The 23290-nt window shown below is 37.3% G+C and overlaps 1 protein-coding gene across 1 annotated transcript in view; it reads left to right on the plus strand.

The window, feature by feature from the left end:
- The window catches only part of GPM6A (glycoprotein M6A), a 155327-nt gene that overhangs the window by 92918 nt on the left and 39119 nt on the right, over positions 1-23290 (plus strand). Inside the window, exon 2 of the mRNA XM_044225706.1 lies at positions 15262-15454. Within this exon, the coding sequence (XP_044081641.1) occupies positions 15262-15454 (193 nt within the window). The remainder of the gene's footprint in view (positions 1-15261; positions 15455-23290) is intronic.

The raw sequence follows: 23290 nt of genomic DNA on the forward strand, positions 1-23290 counted from the left end.
ATAATAGCTCCTCTGGTGAGAAGGACAGGGACAGAAAGGAGGAATATTGTTCTGTTGATTTAAAATATATTTTAGCTTTTAAAAGACTCTGGTGCTTCAGAAAAGATAGTGGTTATAGAAATGACATTTCTATTTTGAAATGCTACCATTTTGCCTATTTCCAAATATACATCACATAATTCAGATGCCCCAACAGTACTCTCAGACCACAGAAGAGACTTTTCCTTCTAACATATTGTGACAAGTTGTTTGTGACTCATTGTGAAGAAATAACTGTTATGTGCCCATTTTTTTGAAAATTCTGCTGATGTTCATGATAAAACAGCATAATGTGATTTTTCTGGAGGCGATTTGTTTTGTGCTCTATTTCATATATATTTTGAAATAACATTTTGACTTAGGAAATGTTCTTCAAAATATTCTTATCATTTTGATGCTTCAGAACATGCCTTTACATTTTGCCTCCTGCCAAATTTTTATTGATTGTAGTAACTATGAAACAGAAAATTTTCATATCTGCCTTTCTGAAAAAAATCATCTTTAAATTGAGAATAAATGTGTAAATCCTAAAATGCCAGATTGCAGTAAAAACCCATCATTATGTTTAGAGAAATACGGTTTTATCCACAAATGTCATAGTGAATTTCCATGAACTGAATTGAACAAGTAAATTTTCAATAAGTAATTCATGCTGTTTTTTAAGAGAGAATTTATATTTTTTATTTTCTAAATTTTCTTTTACAACTTTAAGCTATAATTAGGAATTATTTTGCAATTCTTTTAGTCACTAGTTTTTATTTATTTTTTATTTTTTTTAAAGATTTTATTTATTTATTTGACAGACAGAGATCACAAGTAGGCAGAGAGGCAGGCAGAGAGAGAGGGGGAAGCAGGCTCCCCTCTGAGCAGAGAGCCCAATGGGGGGCTCGATCCCAGGACCCCGAGATCATGACAGCCAAAGGCAGAGGCTTAACCCACTGAGCCATCCAAGCACCCCTAGTCACTAGTTTTTAAAGTTATATTTCTATTTTAAAAATGTGTTCGAATTCCTTAATTTTATTTTAAATATACTTCAGTTCTATTTAAAAGATAGGCATTTGATCATGTCTATGACTGTGCTAGTAGGTGATCTATCTTTGCTTTTTTTACTGTAATTTTGAAAACTGTGAACAATACATATTTTTAGTATCATGGTTTAAATACTGACTAGTAGATTTTTCACTTTAATATTATAAATGTTATTTATTCTTCAATATTAGTTTTAAAAAGTCATTTATTCTTTTATTTTTAAAGGAGCAATATAATAAAAGATCAAGACAATATGTGCTGATCACAGTATCACAGTATGTGCTGATCATAGTTAAGTTTTGCATAAAGTATTCAGAAATACTTCTTTGTTCCCCCTTAAAAGCTAATAAACCCATTGAATTAAGAATTAACTTACATTACATATAAACTCTAATTTTATTTTGTAAAAATTTGGAGTATCTGGCATAATGGCATAAGCAAAATATTGCTGTTTTTGATGTTGTTAATGTGGTTATAAAAAATTTCTCAGTGATTACAAAGTTCAAAAGCATCTTAAAATTGCCGTAGTCTTGGGGTTCAAAGATAGCAGCATATCAAGACCTTTGATCTGGAATCCAAACTGCTATGTTTAATTGGCACAGTTTTACAAGGTCTTATATGTTATTTAATGTTAAAAACATAACCTCATAATGCTATATTGCTTCCTATAAAACACATAATGCCTGTTTGAAAACAGAATGCCTTATTACACTGAAAATTCTTGGCAATCATTGCAGCTCCTTCGTGATGTGCAGGAGATAGTTAATTTTTTTTTTTTTTTTTTTTTACAATATGTGGTTCAGCATATTAGCCAAGAACAAAACACATACCCAAACTGTGTAATTCACATGGGGATAACATATCCCAGTGATCCTACAGGACCCATTTTATCATCAATTTTTCCTTTCTCTTTAGTTTTCTTGGAAAAGATGTCTATCCTAAAGAGTGACGCTTAATTTTTAAAATTTTATTGCGCATCTACATGTAATATATGGAAATGACAGTTAATTGCAGTGCTGCTGTGCTACGTTATAAAATTCCACTGAATACAAGTGTTGACAGTCTGTACAGTCTCATCATTAGTGACCATCAGTAAGTACTGATGCAGAAAAATGTACAATTAAGAATTAAATATCTGTTAATAAGTGATGAGCTTTAAGTTGTGCTGTGGTGAAGGGATTCTGCCTTATCATTAATGAATACACAATTTCCACTAGGCTTTTTTCTTATTGAAAATAGGCTCCTCTTTCATGAGCTACAAAAGGGATTCTCTGGAAGGAAGCAGTGTCAGAAGGTGAGGAGGAGGAGCCTCAGATCAGTCAAGTGCAAAGTCTCACCTTCAGGAACTGAAAGCTGGCCAGTGTGGCTGGTGTGGGGGGGCCACGTGGCGGGTGGGGATAAGGATGCGGGAGAGATCTCGAGCAGAGCTCCAGCATGTAAGGAAAGCATGAAAACCGTAATAATGGAGAAACACAATGGAAAGTCAAAGAAGGATTTTAAGGTAGAGAGTGACACACTTTCATTTATGTTTTGCAATATTTCCTCCAGCTTTCGGATTAGTGATACGTGAGGCAAGATAAGGAACAGACCCATCTAGGGAAGCATAACTGCTTCTAGGAAAATATATCTTGGAGGGCAAGGAATGAATGTATCTTAGGCAGCGCATCATTTTGGAGCAAATACTTAAAAAGAGATTTCAAAATTGTATAAAATTTTATTGAACAGCAGGAAGTAATTTGTGATGAATAATTTTAAAAAAATACCATCCTCTTTTCCTAAATGTGTTTGCTTTTAGAGGTTGGTGACTTTTACTTCTATTGTCAATGTCATCATCAGCTTTTTCTGCTGGGAATTTAATAGTTCTGAAGTTCTCAAGGTCTTCTGTGAACTCTTTCTCTACTGTTTTTGGTGAAGAAGTATGTGTTTTTGTTCTGTTTTATGGAGAGTCATATTGATAATCCACAGTTTAGTGTGATTATCAGGGCAGAATTTTAGAGACAGATATACTAGTTCAAGTGCAGGCATTGCCAGGTATGGAGCTATGCTGTTAAATGATGAGTATCCTAGTCCCAGTTTTTTCTTCTACAAAATGAAGATGATCCATTACAGGAGAAATTTTGAATTATCTCCCCAGCCAGCCTGCATAAACATTCTTTACATGTTACACAGAAAAATAAGCTGATAAAAACAAGAGATATGAGACCAAAAAAAAAAAAGAAGAAGAAGAAGAAGAAGTAAAAATAGTGTTGTAACCAATATCCATTCCCCAAATTTGTCCCAAAGTAGGAAATTTTCATGATTCTGACATTTGTCTGCAGGGTAGACATGGTGGAAAGTGTGAGGAAAATGACCTCTTTTTGACCTGCCCTACTTGTTTGTTGAGACAGATTTTCCAATTAATTCATTTGTTCAGCAAATAATTGAACACCTACCATGAGCAGGTATTACTGTAGGAATGAGACGTATAAAGATGAACCAAAGCCCGGGAATCTTTGAACTTACACTCTTCACATATTGGTTTGGAGCGTCAATAAACAAAGTTAACAAGTGAGATAAAGAATAGGTTGGGAGCTGATGAGTCAGGAGGAAAACAAAGTCGTCCTTGGGGTAGGGAGTTCCTTGGGGTAGGGAGTTCCGTTTCAAACCCGCTAATCTTGTGGCCAATTAAAGATGGCTGCAGGAGTTTACCACTCCTTCCCTCCACAGTTGGAATCCACTTCTCAGCCTCCAAGAATCTGAGCTGTTGGTGATTACTTTGAGGGTAAAATGTGGCAAAAATGATGCTCGGCCATTTCCAGTCTCAGCCTTTAAGAAGATTGGAAACTTCTCCTTTCTCTCTCTAGGAGGTATGGCTTTGATAGGAGCCATCCATAATGTCTTCACCATGCTGTGAGACAGCCCTAAGCGCCACTTAGAGAAGCCACTCGAAATAAGATGTCCCCAGGGCGTCCTTGGCTGTTCCAGGCACTCTGGTGGGGGCACCGTACTTGCAAGCGGAGACGCCATCTTGGACATTACCTCGCTCAAGCCTTCAGACGACCTCCAGCATCATTCACATTTTGGCTGCAGTTGCCTAAATGATCCCAAATAAAAACTGTCCATTTGCGTCGAATAACCCCATGATAGATGTGAGAAATTATAACACACTGTTGCTTTAGGCCAGTGAATTTGGGGGATGGCTCATTAGGCACCGATGGATAACCCGAAAAACAAACAGACAAGCAACATTGTGAACAAACTTGAAAGTTGTTAGGAAACCAGCCACGTCGATAGTTGGGATAATTGGTCGACTCGGAACTGGGGGAGATAAGGGGTTTAACTGGGTCTCCAAGCATCATCTGAACAAGACTGTACAAGAACCTCACGGGTGTCTGGAACTCAGAGCAGTTTGGAGCGCGACTTCTTTTTCCCTTGGGGAGGGCTCTGATGGCACATGAGAGAGCTGTCTCCACCTGACTGCTCGCTCGCCCTCCGGGCCTTATTTATCACGGCGAGAGAGTATGGCTCTCATCATTATCAAAGCAATTAACTTTTCTGCTTGGGGAAATATGCTTAATTAATCCAAACACTCTTGCTAAGTCATGTTGACCAGCACGGAATGTTCTGTGATTAGCGATATCGGTTTTTTTGTTTTTTTTTTTTCTTTTTTTTTTAACTCTCTGAGTCATAAATGTTAATATTGTAAAAATTTCCATAATAAAATGTTTTTAGAAAGAAAAATGTCATTATTCTTCTGGGAAGTCCACACTACACCGGCTTTCACATGTTTTTCAGTATTGACCCTCAATAATCTTTTGTAAAATTGCCTGCGTGTAATCATACCTCCCTCATCGGGTTGTTGTGGCGATCACACAGTCAGTCTCTTAAAGGCATGGCATATTTCTGATGCATTGCAACCGCTCAAAAAATGCTTATTGGTGTCATTTAGTTATAAACTCCATCCTTTGTTTAATAATCTGTTCAGAATTCTTAGAATAAACCCTTCTTATTCCCTGTATTACATGTGTAGCCATGCCACTATCAACTCATCTTAAAACACGTTAGTCACGTCTTGTGATTTTTATACAGTTCTGCTGGTTTCTATATCCTGCTATGTCTGTATATTAGAACCAACTGAAGCACTGGATAAAAACAAAGTTTTCAAGAAAGAAAATCCTGGGACCTCCATTTTTGACAAAAGTCCTTCTGGTTCTGGTACCCAGACACAAAAATTAAGAGGGCAAAAGAGATCTCCAAAATCTGCATATTCTTTTCCTCTTTCAAGATATTCTTTATTTTATTTTTTATTTTTTTTAAGATTTTATTTATTTATTTGACAGAGAGAGAGAGAGATCACAAGTACACAGAGAGGCAGGCAGAGAGGCAGGTAGAAAGAGAGAGAGAAGCAGGCTCCCTACTGAGCAGAGAGCCCGAGGCGGGGCTTGATCCCAGAACCCTGAGATCATGACCTGAGCCGAAGGCAGAGGCTTTAACCCACTGAACCACCCAGGTGCCCCAAGATATTCTTTCAGAAATTGGAAACTGATTTGTTTAAGTACGGGTATGTATCAATGACTAAAATATCTAACTTCAAAACCTGTCATTTTGGTTTGCTGTCTTGATAATTTGTCCTGAAGTATTCAAATGTTTAACTCTGTACTTTGTTTAACCCAGGAATATATTTAAATAAAATGTTAATTAAAATTTTAATAACATTTGGGGATTATGTGTGCTATATTCTAGAATGCTTTAAAAATATAGATGATCATGTCATTAATTAAAGGGTTTACCAAAGTCTGTCTGCTATAAATTTTGCAGTGTAAAGCGTACTCCAAGAGCATAATTTTGAGCTTTTATGTTATTAGATAAGATAGATAAGCCAGGCTGTGATCCTTGCTGCTCTGAATGGACACTCAAGATATTACAGTACTAGATCCTGAGAAAGAATATTTTTGGAAAAGTTTCTGAAAAGGTGCTAGCAATTTCTAATTTTATTTCTCACTAGTATGGAGGCTCAAAAAGAGTAGAGACCGTGGGTTTTTTGGTCACTCCTGCACATCCAATGTACATAACTAGTAGGTGCTCAAAAAACAGTCACTGTGTATTGATGGAGTGATTCAGTGCCCATGCTACTAATAAGCTCTAGGGGGGGAAAAAGGTGTGAATTAGTGAAATAAACTTAGTATGGGCAAGTCGTGATGTAATGGTGACTGTACTGTTTCTATCCAAGGGACATATTTCCTTGCATAATAGGACAGGAGAAAGTCAGGTTGGCTCTGTGCCACTAACATCTCCACAGACACTGAAGGATCCTAAGGCTGAACTGAGTTGTTACACGTTTTCAGCACCCGTCCTGTGAAGTCACTTGCTTTAACTTAGTGTGAACATCACATTTCCCTTGCGCGTTGATGACTTGTCTAAGACCCTTATTGGCCGTGTGAACCCAGTGGCTGTCACTAGAAGAGCGGTCTTGGCCATCCGCCCCAACCTCAGCCTCTCTCCTCTTCGGTATTGGCGTGGCTGTGGGGCAGGCAGTAGGTTGTGGGGAGGTAAGGACTCCACAAAGGGAGCCACTCAGAAAGGAAAGTCCGATCAATCTGGAGACTCATGTTCTTCAATTCTAGGAAACTGTTTCAGAGTGTCTGATAATTTGTTAATCTTCATTTTCTCTGTTGTTCACGGTGAACCACATATTTAGAGGAGGATATTGGACTTCCTTATCTGATCTAAGTTGCCTACCAGTAGTATGGTAGACTAAATGACATGAAGAGCTTTGCTGTTGCAAAACAGTTTTTAAGATGGTGGAATTAAATGTGTATGGATTTAAAATAGACATATTTAAAATATAGATGCAATCAAAATGTATTTACTCATATTTGTATGTATTGGTATTCTGGCAAGAGAGTAAGCAGAATTCTCAGAGGCCAGAAAAAAGTAAAAGCATTTCAGGGGATAAGCAAGATAGCTTTGAAGCCGCCAGGAAGTCCCTGGGGTCATTTTCATATTCCTGATCTCCTTGGCTATACATGTGGTTGCCGGGTAGCAGAGGTTAGGAAACAGAGCCTGAGTTTTACCCAAAGCATGAAGTCAACTTGGAATACATAGTATAAAAAACCAGGACTCCAAAAGGCTTTAGTGGAAGATGGAACAAAAAAACAAAACAAAACAAATAATAAACATAGCAACAACAATGACAAATGTTCTATTTAGGATAGTAAGGAAAATTACCTTTTACCTTGCATGGGTTGGGAGGGGGAAGTCCCCCCACAGTTAGACCCCACAAGCCAGCTTTCTTATGCGTTTGTGACCCTAATTTCTGCTACCTTAGAGAGACTGGAAAAACCCAGGTTTCGGATTTAATTTAAAGAAAGTCACCCGTAAGCTGCAAAAGATTGCTATCCTGCAGCTCATGTTTTCTAACAATGACGCTAGTAAGACACAAATAATAAACTAAAAAAAAAAAAAAAACCTCATATATTTGGGAATTAAAACAAAAGAATCAGAGGAAACAAGGACATAAATAAATTTTGTATCAAAAAGAATCACAGTAGGCTTGGAAAAGTCTAACAACTGAACAGTAGTGAAAGGATCACATATTAGAACTTGTGAAATTCACTCAAGTAAAATTAGAAGGGACTTTATCTCCTTAAATATTTTTATTAGAGGTGCGCCTGGGTGGCTCAGTGGGTTAAAGCCTCTGCCTTCGGCTCAGGTCATGATCCCAGGGTCCTGGGATTGAGCCCCGCATCAGGCTTTCTGCTCAGTGGGGAGCCTGCCTCCTCCTCTCTCTCTCTGCCTACTTGTGATCTCTGTCAAATAAATAAATAAAATCTTTTTAAAAAATCTTTTTATTAGAAAAGAAAACCCCAAAATTAATGAACTCAGCAACCATCTCAAGACATTATGAAATGTATAGCAAAATATACCCCAGTAAATTAAAATTAAAGAAATAATTTCAAAACAAATTAATGACACATGAAACAATCAAGCAAAATGGGTTGTTTGAAAAGAATAACAATATTGGAAAACCATTGGGGTTTTATTATGATAGTTATTAGTACTATTTGCTAAGTATTTAGGGCCCTCTGTCTCTTGGGAATATGGTAGAATTGTACTTTGTGTTCTTTGTGGTTGAGAGGGAGGCGTGTTGACTCTATCTAGCCATTGGACTGGGAATAGAAGTGGCACCTGTCACTTGCAGCTCAGAATATTGAACTGGTGAGATTCCCTATTGTTTCTTACTCTGAGGTTGTGATGGGCAATGTTCCAGACGATGTCTCCTTTCTCAGCCTGTGTTTCTGAGTGGGCTCTAGCGGCCAGAGAGCCCCACTACTAATCTGGGTTAGAAATATTGTAGCCTGAATGGAAAAATAAAATATGATGTTTAAAATTAATTGAAATTTTTTTTGTAGCAAACATGGAACATGCAACATAGGCGTCCCGATGATGCACTCTAAGAATAGGGAAGGAGAGAAGCAGAAGAGAGACAAAGGTGTGGGGAGGTGGTGGGGGGAATGGAGGAGGGGAGGGGTGCAGAAATGAAGGAAGGACATGAATCATCAGAGGAGACAAAAGGAAATATGAGCAAATGATGAACAAATTAAAAATACTGTAAAACAAAATGACATACAACTTGACTGTAAATTTTAAATCTTATATAAAATTTCCAAATGCCTATAAAATTGAACTAAGTAAACAGACTTAAAAAGAAATAGAAACCTTGATTAGTTCTATAACCATTAGTAAATTAGATCAGTAGTTAAAATTGTTCCCACAAAGTACACACTTACTCTGAATGGTTTTACTAACCAGTTCTACCAAATATTTATGGTGCAGCTAAAGCTGATGCAGACAGCCCCACAATCCTAGAGTATGGAAAAAGGGGGTCACTTTATAAGACTGGGATAAACCTGCCTGCAAAACAAGAGAGCAAAAATTAGATGTCAGTCACATTCATTACACTCATTAACACAGATATCCTTAGCCTCACCCACTACACTTTCAGCCTCATTTTAAATTCCTTTGTTTCACCTTCACTCTATTTTACCACCAGTGGCTTCTTAAAATATCCTCAGATACTCTAGTCACACACCTGCCTCAGGACATTAGCATCTACTTTTTCTGTCTGAAACCCTCTTCTCCTTCTTCGACAGCTCCTTTCTCTCCTGCAGGTCTTTTTTAAAATGTCGTCTTGGTTATTCCTTTCCTGAAAAAACTGAAATCATTATTCCCATGTTCCCTATGCTTTCTTCCCTGTTTTGGTTTTTTCTCTCTGCACATTTCACGACCTCATATATATTATTACTTCTGCATCTTGCTTATTGTCTGTCTCTGCTTCTAGAAAGAGAGCAGAGCTTTTTGTTGACTGACTGACTTCCACAGCTCTGGCAGTTAGCATACTGCCGGGCACCTGGTGAAGACTCAGGAACTATTTGTGGAATGAATTGATAAATGCAAAAGTATTGAACAAAATGTTAGCATGACGGGTTCAGCAATGTATGAAAAATACAGTATGACTCAGTTGGATTTTTCTCAGGAATGCTAGTTTAAATTAGAAAAACTTACTGAAATGGCAGATAAAAGGAAACAACAAAATTATTTCAACAGATGGGGAAAAGTGTGTTACCTCTTTAACCAATAAACCAGCAACAAACATCACACTTAATGGTAAAACATGGCAAGTGTTTTCTTTATTATGAGGAACAAGAAAAGGTACCCTTTTCCCATTGTTTCTACTCTTGTCGTTGCATTTTATCTGACAGAATAAGCCTATAGAAGGATAAATGCAAGGTACAAATAATGAAAAGAAAGAAAGCTCAAAATTTCCACAGATGATCTGATTATCAACAAATTCAGAGTAATTCACAGAATCAAAATAATTCAGAAGGTCATCAAAAGAATTTGGCAAAATTTCCAGATACTAAATTAGTGTATAAATCCCAGTCAGAATCCAATTATTAAATGGTGGAATCAGACAAACTGTTTCAGAAATTTACATGGCAATGCAGAAGAGCCATTAATAGCGTGATACACATGAGGAAGATGAACAAATGGGGGAATTGTCTCCACCACAGTGAAAACATATTGTAAGGCAGTGTGACATTGGCCCAGGGACAGACCAGGGCACTGGTGGACCAAAACAGACAGCCCCTCAATACACCCAGACCTCTTGGGGTGATGACCAAGGTGTCGCTGTAGCTCAGTAGAGAAAGCATCAACTCGTTGGTAAGTGGTGCTAGGAGGTATTTATCAGTGAATAAATTGTCAGTCTCATTTCCAGAATCCACCACTGTGTTGCTAGCCTCTCTTCTCAGTTGCTTATCTTCCAGGCTCTTTTTCCTTTACATTCTTTCCCCTTGACTTACCTTGGTGCTTGGTGCACTTTGTGGAATGAGCGAAGGCAAAGGCTTGTGTTTACTTCACGATGTTTCAAGGGGAGTACATTAATCATGTATCTCCTCTTTCTGAAAAATATGGAGTATGTCAAGAACTTCTGTGGTTTTTTTTTTTAATTTTTATATTAGGACAAGTTGGTGTGTAACCCCACTAAATATCAGATAAATGCTAATGTTTAGAGTGTGTTGAAAAGAAAGTCTTGTAATTCCTTTGCTTTTTTTTTCTTTTAAAAAAAATATTTTATTTATTTATTTGATAGAGAGACAGGGAGAGAGAGCATGAGAGGGGAGAAGGTCAGAGGGAGACGCAGACTCCCCGTGGAGCTGGAAGCCCGATGTGGGACTCGATCCTGGGACTCCAGGATCATGATGTGAGCTGAAGGCAGTTGCTTAACCAACTGAGCCACCCAGGCACCCAACTATTTTTTTTTTTAATATGAAAGTAAAGGCATAGTGTTCATTCATTTGAGAAAATGCAACCAGGAACTAGTATGTATGAGACGCACTTCTCTGTGTAACCAGTAGTATCTCCTGGATAGCATGTCAAGTTCCATGTTCAGTATTTGAACCAGCACCTCTACCTGAGAATCGGTGGCCTATTCTCATCATATCTAGTCTTGAAAGTGTTTCCTGTGTAAAGTAGTCTTTATTGTTTTTAATAGAGATTTTCTCAAAAAATGTATTTTCTCCAGTGCCAACACTCCACTTACGACGCTTTGGCTGATAATCATTAAATGGAGTGGTTTCTCATCTCGAGGTGCAGTGGAAACGTGGTGGGGGGGGCAGTCGAATCCTCAGCTTTAAAGGATGATTGTTGGGAGCATGTCATGGGCCCCAGAGCGCGGTTGCCATGGTAATTCTGCTGCTCTGCCAAGGCTGTTTCTCACTGTGGGTGGAAAGAAGTTCCCCTGCCAGCAACTATGTGGGATTCTGGCAGCTGGAGAGAAGGCAGAAATGCTGCACTGCTTCCCCAGATGGGAGTTCTGAGTCTTCTTTTAAATGTAATAGGCAGCTCAGGCCCTGTGGAGGACAGGGGGTAGTTAGGAACTAGCCCATTACAAGAGCAAAATGTGCCTGATAAGATTCTGCAGGTGTTTTATTTTGAGTGGAAGCTTTGCAGAGGATCAGGACTCCAACTGACGGGGTGTAGCCTGACTTAGCAGTAAGGGAGGGTTAGAGAAATTTGTGTTCGTCAATAGGGTTAATATAATTCTGAGGGATTTAAATGGCAGCATTTAAATAGGGAGTAAAAGAAATATTGCATTTAATTTGGAGATCTTGAACTCATTCAGAAATGCCGGTTAACTGGGGTTATCAGTTTGGGTTTCCGTAGTATTGAGATCTCATGTTTTTCTAAAAATAAAAGGCATTACTATAACTAATCCTTTCAACTGTGACACTGATAACCACCACCACCCTCCCTCCCCTGAGATATATGGGGTCTAGGTAACTAGGCTTGCTTTCATGGGGGTCCAGTAATGGTCCATCTAAACCACAACAGAGAAAATGTGACATAAGTAGAACCTGACTCAATCAGAATTCAGATTGGCAGAATTAAGCAAAAGTCTTCAGTGGCGTTTTGGTGATCATCTATAGGCTTCCCACTTCCTTTGCCCCTGGGCCTCATTGCGATTTTATTTTTGCTTTGTTAGAAGCTTTAATAAGACCCCAAGAGAGGTAATTCCTATCGATGAATTTAACGTTTGGACTTTTTTCTTTATATTTAAACTTCTATTCCGAAGGCTTTTGTTGATTACATTAATTTGGTTTTGATACCTCAGTGCCTGCAGAAGAAGTCCCAGGTACCTATATCGAATTCTTCCAGAATAGTAGAGGAGAGAAATCACAAAGGTATTAGATTTGAAATCATAGGGCTATTTGGGGGCACTCGCCAAAATAAGGATAACTCCTGTTTGTGTTGGTACCAATTCTGTTTATTCTTTATTTCTAAATAATCAATAAGGTGAATTTTTTACAACATGGAAAGACAAAGAATAGTTCAAAGATTTTTCTGCTATCCTGTTAATCTCCACTCAAAACTGTGTTCAGTGATATTCAGAGACCGCACACTCTGGTCTCATCCATCTGCTAGCGAAGTCTCTTCCTATCATATGAAGTGTCAGGCTGTTCTAACCTTTTCTACTTCCCCACATCGTGTGTGTGTGTATGTCAGGGAAGGAATGTTCAGGAAATGATTTTCTGTACTAACAATTGCTGTGGAAGTGAAGACATGTTCAGATGTCTTTTTTTGCCTCTGGGGCAGATGAGGTGAGCCATAATTCTTTCAAGAAGGCCAGTTCCAGGGGTGCCTGGGTGGCTCAGTGGTTAAGCCTCTGCCTTTGTCTCAGGTCATGATCTCGGGGTCCTGGAATGGAGCCCTGCATCAGGCTCTCTGCTCAGCAACAGCCTGCTTCCCCTTGCCTCCCTTCCTGCCTCTCTGCCTACTTGTGGTCTCTTATCAAATAAGTAAATAAAATCTTTAAAAAAAAAAAAAAAAAGAAGAAGAAGAAGAAGTCCAGTTCCAATGATCAGTATGAAAATTAGCAGGCTGGACCACTCTCTAAATACAAAATTACTTCACACAGGAACTTTACAATGGTCACATGCATTGTATGTTACTATAAACATATGCATTCTACATAAAGTGCACACAGATCTTCCTGTGACTTAAGTACAGTAAATAACAAACCATTTTCCAACTTCCTTTATTTATCTCTGCAGAAAGGAAGAGCCAGTTAGATAGAGAGCTTTTGAGAGGCTTTAGCATTACAAAAGGAAATTTAATCAAGAATTTCCAAAAGGAGAGGAGTGGGAGGAAATCTCTGGAGTAGAATATATAGAGGGGATTTGGGGGTGGGGGGACGATGACACAAACACACACAGGGGGTTGCAGGGGAACTGAGATCATCTGAGAAGTTGCTTTGAGCCTTGCAGCCCCTTACTTAGGCTTCCTTTCTTCCCAGCAGCTGGTACAGAGTACCTAGTCAGTATGTCTTATTGCAGAACATACACACTTAAGCCTTTCTAGTTAAGCTCCTGCAAGATATCTAGCAAATTCTGACACTTATTTTTAATATGAACAACCATGCTTTTCTGATGTCATAGACTAGAAAGCTGTCTTTCAAAAGACTAATGTGACAAAACTTTAAAAAGCAGAAGTGATTCCTGTAGTCAAAGTATTTTTGAAAACCATACTACAACACAATCATCGTTAATCTTATACAGTTAAAGGTGTGTCTAGGAGTGGTAGCCCGGACATTTATTGAATGGTTAGTCCATGGCACTCACTGTTTCATGGATTAGCTCACCATAATGTAATTACATTTTAATTGTAAATAAATTGTAATTTAATATACAAATTAAATTTATAATTTATTATGTTTAATACATGTAATAAATTTATTAAATATAATGATAAATTTTTACATGTATTAGATGTAATAAGTTTGTTACATTTAATTTATTATATTTATATAATTTATTATATTTAATAACATCCATTGTCATATTATACCGTCATAACATACAGTATGTCATAACAGTATCATATTAAAAGTTTTGGTTGTACGATAGAGCGACTTGCACAGTTCTGTACATTACTCAGTGCTCATCATGGCAAATACACTCTTTCTTCCCCAGCACTTCTTCACCCGTACCTACCCCCTCTCCTCTCCGGTAACCATCTGTTTTCTAGAGTAAAGAGTCTGTTTTCATTTGTCTCTTTTTTTCCCTTTGTTCTTTTGTTTCTTAAATTCCACATATGAGTGAAATATGGTATCTGTCTTCCTCTGACGGATTTATTTCACTTAGCATCATACTCTCCAGCTCCATCCATGTTGTTACAAATGGCAAGATTTCATTCCTTTTATGGCTGAGTCATATTCCATTGTATACATAGGCCACATCTTCTTTACCCATTTATCTATCAGTGGGCACTTGGGTTTCTTTCATAATTTGGTTATTGTAGATAATGCGCTATAAATGTTGAGGTGCATATATCTTTTTGAATTAATTCTTTGGGTAAATACCCAGTAGTGTGATTACCTACTTGCTCACAAGAATTATTTGAGGGGAATTCTTACCGTCACCCTTTTACAAATGATGAAATGAAAAGCATGAATTTGCCAAAAACTGCACAGTGGTAGAACAAGGATTTTACCCATCCTGGTCTCTCATTTTTCAGTACCCTTCTTATTTTTTTTTTTCAATTACGTGCTACAGCACGAAGTAGATTTCATATTTGAGTCACTACGAAGGTAACATAAATTAATATCTGAACTCAAAAGCCTCTGAAATGATTTGCTTTACTAAGTGCACTGTGCTTGGGTATTGCCTAGTCTGTTCTCTTTCCCTCCTAAAAACCGCTGAGCAAAGTTCACTAAATTGGGTTCACAACAAACAGGTTTTGACCCACTATTTTTAAAACACAGCTAAAAGGAGATCCATAGAATAAATGTCATTGAACTAAAAACAGAAGCAGATGAAATTTGACAGCAATAAAGTCAAGACAGAATGCTGTGGTGCACGTGGTGAAGGTTATTACAGGAAGTCGGGGTCAGGACGGAAGGGCTTCCTTTGGTTTGTGGGTAGAAGAAGAAGAAGACTTCAAGGGAATTTAATATCCTCTTCTCTGTGGACAATGGGTTTATCATTAAGGAACTTGATTTTTCTACCCTCCAGGGCAGGTTGGTTGCGCATGTTGACCTGATACCACCTACAAATGCAAATATGCTTTCCTATAAGGCTCACATCTTTCTAAGAATTAATTAGATGGAGAAACGATATTCATTCCTAACTCTTTTCCATTGGTCTTCTGCAGGGTGTTTTGAGTGCTGTATTAAATGCCTGGGAGGCATTCCCTACGCCTCCCTGATCGCCACCATCCTGCTTTATGCTGGGGTTGCTCTGTTCTGTGGCTGTGGCCACGAAGCACTCTCTGGAACAGTCAACATCCTGCAGACCTACTTCGAGATGGCGAGAACGGCTGGAGACACACTCGACGTCTTTACCATGTAAGTCCCTCTCACCACTTCTCGTGCTGAGAGCATGTTCACGTTGCTGTGTGTCGAATGAGTAGGGAGGCAGTGTCACAGATGAAGAAACAAATACCCTGTGATTATGTACACACGCCAAGAGAACATTGACCTTTACCATGACTCCAGGACACAGAGCAGAAGATCAGGAGCCAACTGAATCTAGACTTAATTTATATATTAATTTGACTGTCAAGTTTTACCAGAACTTCAGCTACCATTAAGTGGAATGCTTGCAAATTGTGCCTGATCTTCCAATCTGAGCAGAGGCTGTTCTAATAAAACGAGCAGAGAATAGAGAGAGATCAGGGCTGGGTATAAATGTAGACTCTGCTGCCAATTCTAGAAAAACCACCAAAACTCTGTGGGTGCCCTCACATTTTTAAAAATTTTAATTCAACATTAGGTATGGTACCATCTTTCTTTCCCTGCCTCCCAGAAGTGATGTGGACCTCTAAGAAATCTTGGTTAATGGTTCTTACCGGACTTCTGTTAACAACAAATCATCAGTAATATTGAGCAGCTTTCTGGAAACCTGATTTATGCTTAAAAGGTACATTTCACTCATAAATTGCAACCTCCTGGGATCACTAAACTTTAATATTTTTTAAAAAGTAACTCAAACACAGTCTGGAAGTAAGAGTTTTCTGCTCAAGTTTTAGTCCCTTATTGCTTAAGATCACAGAGAACTAATGTTTAGGATTGAATTTAGCCCCAATTCAGATCATTTATTCAGTGATGCAATGCCCACAGAAAGAAAATAGCACATTTGTACACTGTATTTGATAATCCCAGCCAGTAGTCGACTTTCCATTTCATTGGCCACCATGGCATTTATGGCTCCTACAACCTCTTGCGTTTATTTCTTGCTTCTTGATGCTGTGCAGTTCTGTAATATTTTTCATGTTGCTGTATTTTGTCATTCTGAGTAAATTCAATATCCTTCTTAATTTATATAGACTTTTTTCTGGAATATGATGGGTTTAGAGTTAACAAATATCAGTAGTTAATAAGGCTGGTGAGAGTGACTTTGCCCTTTACTCTCACAACTCCATCAAAAAGGTCAGGGATATGTGTTATTTGCCCAGGGTCAGTTCCCACTGAGGTGGTGTAATTACAACCCAAGACACTAATATAAGACAACACTTGTTGTCAACCTGCACAACTTTCTAGATAGAAGATAACTTTTCGCCAGTTCCAATACCAGAAAATACATCATATTGCTAAATTTTTAAATAACCCATCCCCTACAGATAATCTTGAATAAACTCTTGCTCACAGATTATATTTATTATTTTATTAATTAAAGTTGTTTATTTCTTTTTTTTTTAAGGATTTCCTTATTATTTGAGAGAGAGAGAGACACAGTGAGAGAGGAAGCACAAGCAGGGAGAGTGGGAGAGGGAGAAGCAGGCTCCCCACTGAGCAGGGAGCCTGATGTGGGGCTGGATCCCAGAACCCTGAGATCATGACTTGAGCCAAAGGCAGACGCTTAATACCTGAGCCACCCAGGCACCTCTAAAGTTGCTTATTTCTATGTAAAGAAAAGAGAAACATGGTACACATTTCTATTATGTAATAGAGCAAGAATTTCCTGCTTTGCAGAGTGGACAGAGTACATAGTGAAATTTTGTGGAAAAGGAAAAATTTATTTGAAATATTTATGTTTATCTAGAATACATTGGCACTTAAAATTTGGGAAAGATTGGCTATGAAGTAAGAAATAGGACAAAGCAGGTGTGTGAGACAGAGAACCTCTCCTAATATAGTTATTAAGAGGAGAAAGGAGTTGATGACCCACTCAGTTAAGAACAGATTATTCAGGGGCACCTAGGTGGCTCAGTCATTAATCATCTGCCTTCATCTCAGGTTATGATCCCAGGGTTCTGGGATCGAGCCCTGCATCAGGCTCCCTGCTTGGCAGGAAGCCTTTTTCTCCCTCTCCCACTCCCCCTGCTTAAATTCCCTCTTTCTCTCTCTCAAATAAACAAATAAAATATTAAAAAAAAAAGAACTGAAATTACTTCAGAACAGTCCCTAACTCTGAAGTACCAATTTAGAGTTTCATCAATGTCAGTGACTAATGGAAATGAGTTAATGGCAAATTTTAAAAACTATAACCTAAAAAAGACAAAGGAATTATATCAGTTTCTTTGGATTTCCCAATGTAATTTTACTTTATTATTTTGAAAAATTACCATCATTCATTAAATTAAATTCCTTAAACCCTTAGCAGACAGTTTGTCAATTTCCATTACATTAGCTCTATAGCGTGGATTGATCCTTGGAAGTTTGTAGGCGATAGTCATCATTTGGAATATGATTGAATGATCTGAAAATGCTTTGAATTATTGCAGGTTAGTTTGCAGAGATCCCTGAGAAAATGATTGCAAGGATATATTTTAATGTGATAAAACTGACATTTTCTTTTTAGTTTTAGCTCAGCCTACACTGGACAAAATATGTTTTCACTGTGCATTATTTTAAGCTACCACAGATGTCCTTAAAATCTACAGATTCTCTATATTTAGGCTATATCCAAATTGCTAACTTTAGATATAGAATAGAAGTTTGTAAGAAATCATGAGTCTAATAAATGACATGAGATGATTGTACACATCTATTAGAAACCAGATGTCAAGATACTTACTTGACATTTAGACAGCAGACTTTAATATATCACAGAATTCTACTAAAGCTCTGAAGGAGTAGTGTGTGGGGGCGTTCAGAAGAGAAATCAGAGATCATATGCTTAATTTGGTACTTTTACCTTTGCTCTGTCCCATTGGAAGTTAACTGTGAGATTAATAATGCATTTTTGGAATGGGAAGAATACCATTTTGATTGGAAGAAAAGCAAGTGCTCAAATTATTTTTATATTTCAAATAACTAAAATTCTTAAGGCCTTGTGAAGCTATCAAAGGAATTCAGACTCTTTCCTTGTCAGTAAATGGTTCGTGAAAACAGAGGAAGATAAGTACCATAAACTACTAGGTACCATTGGTGCCAACTGACTACATTCAAAGATTCACATACAGGTTTAGAGCAAGTGGAGATTATACTATGGGATGCTGCCTTACAGGGATATCAGGGGAATAGGTAAGGGGAAGGGGAAACAGGGGGCATAAAATAAGGAAATGTAGAATAGCGGGGGCTGAGAGATGGATTTGCAGACAATACAACTTGCTTGGAAACGAGCTAAGGTAAGTTTGAAAAGAGTGTGTAATAGAATGGAAAGAAAGCGCTCACTGGCCAATTTTAGTCATTTATAATCTGGTTTTTTCCTCTATAGTTCACATGCTTTGTTCAACCAAATTAGGCACTCTTGTCTCATTTTCTTATAAAGGAAAAGAAACTTGTTTACTGGATATGTGAACTAAAAGACAAAACCAATTGCCCAAGCTTCTACTTGTCCTCCTGTGGTAGTCAGAATCTGAGGATTCCTTTGTTCTTTATCTCAGCTTCTCTCTCTCTGTCTCTTTCCTGTCTTCTTTCCCTCAAACACATACGCATATCTCAACATGGTCCACATCTCCTTGTCTACAGGAAGAAACATGAATTCAGGCACAGTGAATGATGACGATTTCATTTCACTAAGCATCTGTCTGTATGCAAAACTGACTTCCCATAAATAAATCTGTGTATAAGAAATAATATTATAAATACATGTAGGAATACTCTCCATTCTCATGCAACCTGTGTTTTGGGCATAAAATTCTCAATACCTTTAGCTTTCTCCAGAGGAACGTGACCCAAGTGATGTCACCCATCAAACCGTTGTGTCATTCTCCATTTGAGAAGTGGACATCCCCATAGAGACTAGAGGGAATTTCTCAAAGATTTTTGTGACCCACTGGTATGCTTTTTAGTATCACTCTGTCCCTCCTCATTAACTTGGTTTCTGAAAGACTTTTCATCCCTTTCAAGTCCGTGGTCTTTTGTTGGCTCCAAAGTGTTATGACAATGAGAGTGTGGCCCAGCCCACTGCTTCCCTTAGAGGATAGTCTTACACTACGACTATAATTTTTTGTAGATTGACACCTCCTTTCAGGCCCACTCCACTCTGGCGAGATTTCCCTGCCCCACCATTATCTGCTATATGATGAGGAGATCATTTTCTGATCTGTGACTCAGCCTTTCTTACCTGAGAGCCCCTTGGCAAGGTATTATTATGTGATCCGTCAGTGTCTTTTGGCTGAGTGAACAAGAAACAGGGGATGCATTTTACCTCTGCAGAGCATACTCACAGAGGACAATGAAATATGGAAACTGGTTAGAAAATTAGATCTCAAACGATCCAAACCACTAATTTTGCTAAGTGACTTGGCTTCTTGAGTAACTGTGGGGAAGACTGAGTAAGAGACAGTCTTATTCACAAATACTTCCCCCTGTAATTTATTAGACAGGGATTGTGTTTGGGTTTTGACAAATTATAGTGAGGGTCTAGGATCTGGTACCCTTGATTTCTAGAGTGAATATATTTGATTTTCAAAGTTTAATACTGTTAATTGAACTTAATGCATTAAGAACTGAGGTTACTAGATAATGAATTCTTTGGTATTGAATGCACACATAAAAATTTATCTCTGTTTGCCTAAAGCAAAAGCAGGCAGTAAGCGCAGATAAAATAGAGAAACTGGTTTTGCTCTCAACTTCCCTTATGTAAATCTCTAAATCTGCTTGGATACCCTCCCCAGTGTCCATCACAGCTATCCTGTCCCTATCCCCCCTACTTCCAGCAACCCTCAGTTTGTTTCCTGAGATTAAGAGTCTGTCTTATCATTTGTCTCCCTCCCTGGTTTCCTCTTGTTTCATTTTTATAGGGAAATAGTTTTTGACTCAGTGTAAAGAACTTTCCAAAAGTCAAGAGTTTTCTGAAGAGTACTTGGTGTGCCTTGGAATGTACTGATTTGCCTGAGAACGAAGGCATTCAGACAAGGCCGGTAATGAACTTCCAGTTCTGAGATGCTTACAACCTCTAATTCTCTTTCTAAGCCTTAGTATTTATTCAAGAGCAACTATCTTAGTGTTTTTGCCTGCTTTGCAAATTGGGTTATTGTGAATAGCAAGCATGGAAACATAGTTAAACTTATATTTACTATATTTCTGTGTTTTTGTTTTCAAATATGCAGATGTCACTTTTCAGGCTAATCTTTTGTCTAATTTGTTTTTTAATGAATTCACTTATTCAGCAAAAAATAGTGGGTCATATTATGTGCCAGTTACTATGCTAATCCTTAGGGATTGAGTAGAACAAAACAGATTGATTTTACTCAAACCCTGACATGGGAAAGGTATGTTAGCAAAGTGCTGTCTACATCAGGCTGAACAGATAGGAATCCAAGAATGCTAGATTCAGTACTTGAGCTGATCTCCAGAATGCATCAGGTTGAGAAGTAGAGGGAATAGAGAAGCTATAATAATTAATACTGTAGAGGACGGGAATAAAAAAATATATTTATCAAATGGACCAGAATAGAGGGAGTAGAAGAGAATTAAGTGTATATAAGTAGTTATAAATATATTTAAAATTACGTCTCTATTCACATTTTTGCCAAGACTTTCAGATAAATTTAAAATTTAAGAATAAACTAATTTGTAGAAACTAGAAGAAAAATATATTGGGTTTCATATATCATGGGGCAAGAAGTAACTAAGAAATATCAGATATCACAAAGTAAGGTATATATGGATTTGATATAATATAAATTAAATTTTACTCATTGAAGTAAAACTTTAAAAAAAAAAACCAAAGATACAGAGAACTGAGAAACATATTTACTACTTACATGACAAGAGGTCCTAATTTTAATAAAGACATAGTTAATTCAACAGCAAAAGTATACAGTTTGCCATGGAAAAATAGTCAAAATATAAAAACATTTCATTCAAGAATACAAATGGTTAATAGCTTGTATTAGTAGTAATACTAATACAACTACTACTAATTATTAAATGTTAAGTATTAAATACTAATACAACTAATAGTAGTAGTTCATCTACACTACTGAAAAAAGAAAATTAATTAAAAGGATGCTGTTGTTTTTACTGTCAAATTATCAGAAAAATTAAATGATAATACCTGGTATAGGAAACAGAGAATAAGCCCCCTAACTTGTTCTCAATGCATTTTTTTGTGTTTTTGTTTGTTTGTTTGTTTTTTGTTTTTTTGGTTCGGACTTTCTGGATATCACATTGACAATACATTCCTTACAGAGATTTACCTGAAATGATCATTGTTACCATGCTCTTTGTAAGGGTGGTGCATTAGCTTCCTATTGCTGCTGTAACAAATTAAAACAAATTTAATGGATTAAAAAGGCACAGATTTCTTCTTCTTTTTTTTTTAAATAGTTCTGGATATCTGAAGTCTGAAATGGCTCTTACTGGGTTTATTGAAATAGGCTGAAATCAAGGTATTGGCAGGTTGTGTTCCATCTGGAGGCTCCAGGGGAGAATCTGTATTTTTACTTCTTCCAGCTTCTAGAGGCCACCTGCAGACCTTGGCTCGTGGCCCCCCTTGCATCTTCGAAGCCAGCTCTGTAACACCCTCAGATTTCTCTCTCTGAATCTGACTTTGAGTCTTCTGCATCTTCCTTTCATTTGTTAGGACTTGCCATTATATTGTATAATATATATTGTATTGTATCCTGTTAAGACAGATAACCTCCAAATCTCAAATTATTAATTTAACCACATTTTCCAAGTCTCATTGATGAAGATAACATATTCAAAGTTCTGGAGATTAGATACGAACATCTTTGTGGGGAAGGGGCCTTTATCCTTCCTACCATTGGATAAAAGTAGTAGAGAATTGGTAAAATATATTGTCATACCTTCAAATGATAGAATGAGCCATAATCTTAAGAAAATATGTTGATAAAATCACATAACATTTAAAATACTCATAGTATATTGGCCCAAAATGAAGTTTGTAAAAAGCATATAAAAATCATAACTGCTGGAATTAATCATAATTCATATTAATATTAATATATATAATATATATTATATATAATTATATGGGAAAAACTGGGAGGATAAGCAGTGAATAATCTGATTTTCTAGTTTTAATTTTATTTTTTTCTACAGTGGACATATATTGATTTTAAGTCAGTAAAACAGTTGTTATAGAAACATCGTCAAATTTTAAAGTTTGCATCCAGGGTGCACTTCAGTGGCTCAGTCGATTAAACGTCTGCGTTTGGCTCAGGTTGTAATCTCAGGATCCTGGGATTGACCCCGCATCAAGCTCCCCGCTTGGTGCGGAGGGCGTATCCTGCTTCTCCCTCTCCCTCTACTACTCCCCCTGCTTGTGCTCTCTCTCTGTCACATAAATAAATAATATAAAAAAATTAAAAATAAAAAAAATAAAGTTCGCATTCAGAAAGAGGTTAAGTACTTTGGGTGTATGGACAGTTGTACCATCAATAACATAAAGTGTGTTAAGGGGAAAAGTAATTTTAGAGTATTTATTTGCAATTGTGGTTAAGTTGTTATCAGCTTAAAATATATTAAGTATGAGATGTTTTATGTAAGACCCATCATAACCTCAAAGAAAGTATTTTTAGAAGGTATACAAAAGAAAGGAATAAAACCATGTCAAAAAAATCAACAAAATAGAAAGGAAGACAAGAGGTAGAGACAAAAAAAAAGCTACACAACAGATAGAAGACTATTCAAAATGGCAATAAGTCCTTTCCTAGCAATCATGACTTTAAAGATAAGTGGATTAAACTCCCCAGTCAAAAGACATAGAGTGACTGAATGAGTAATAAATAAGATCCAAACATATGTGGTCTACAAGATAATTGC

Source organism: Neovison vison, chromosome 11 (assembly GCF_020171115.1).
Source record: "Neovison vison isolate M4711 chromosome 11, ASM_NN_V1, whole genome shotgun sequence".
NCBI lineage: Eukaryota > Metazoa > Chordata > Mammalia > Carnivora > Mustelidae > Neogale > Neogale vison.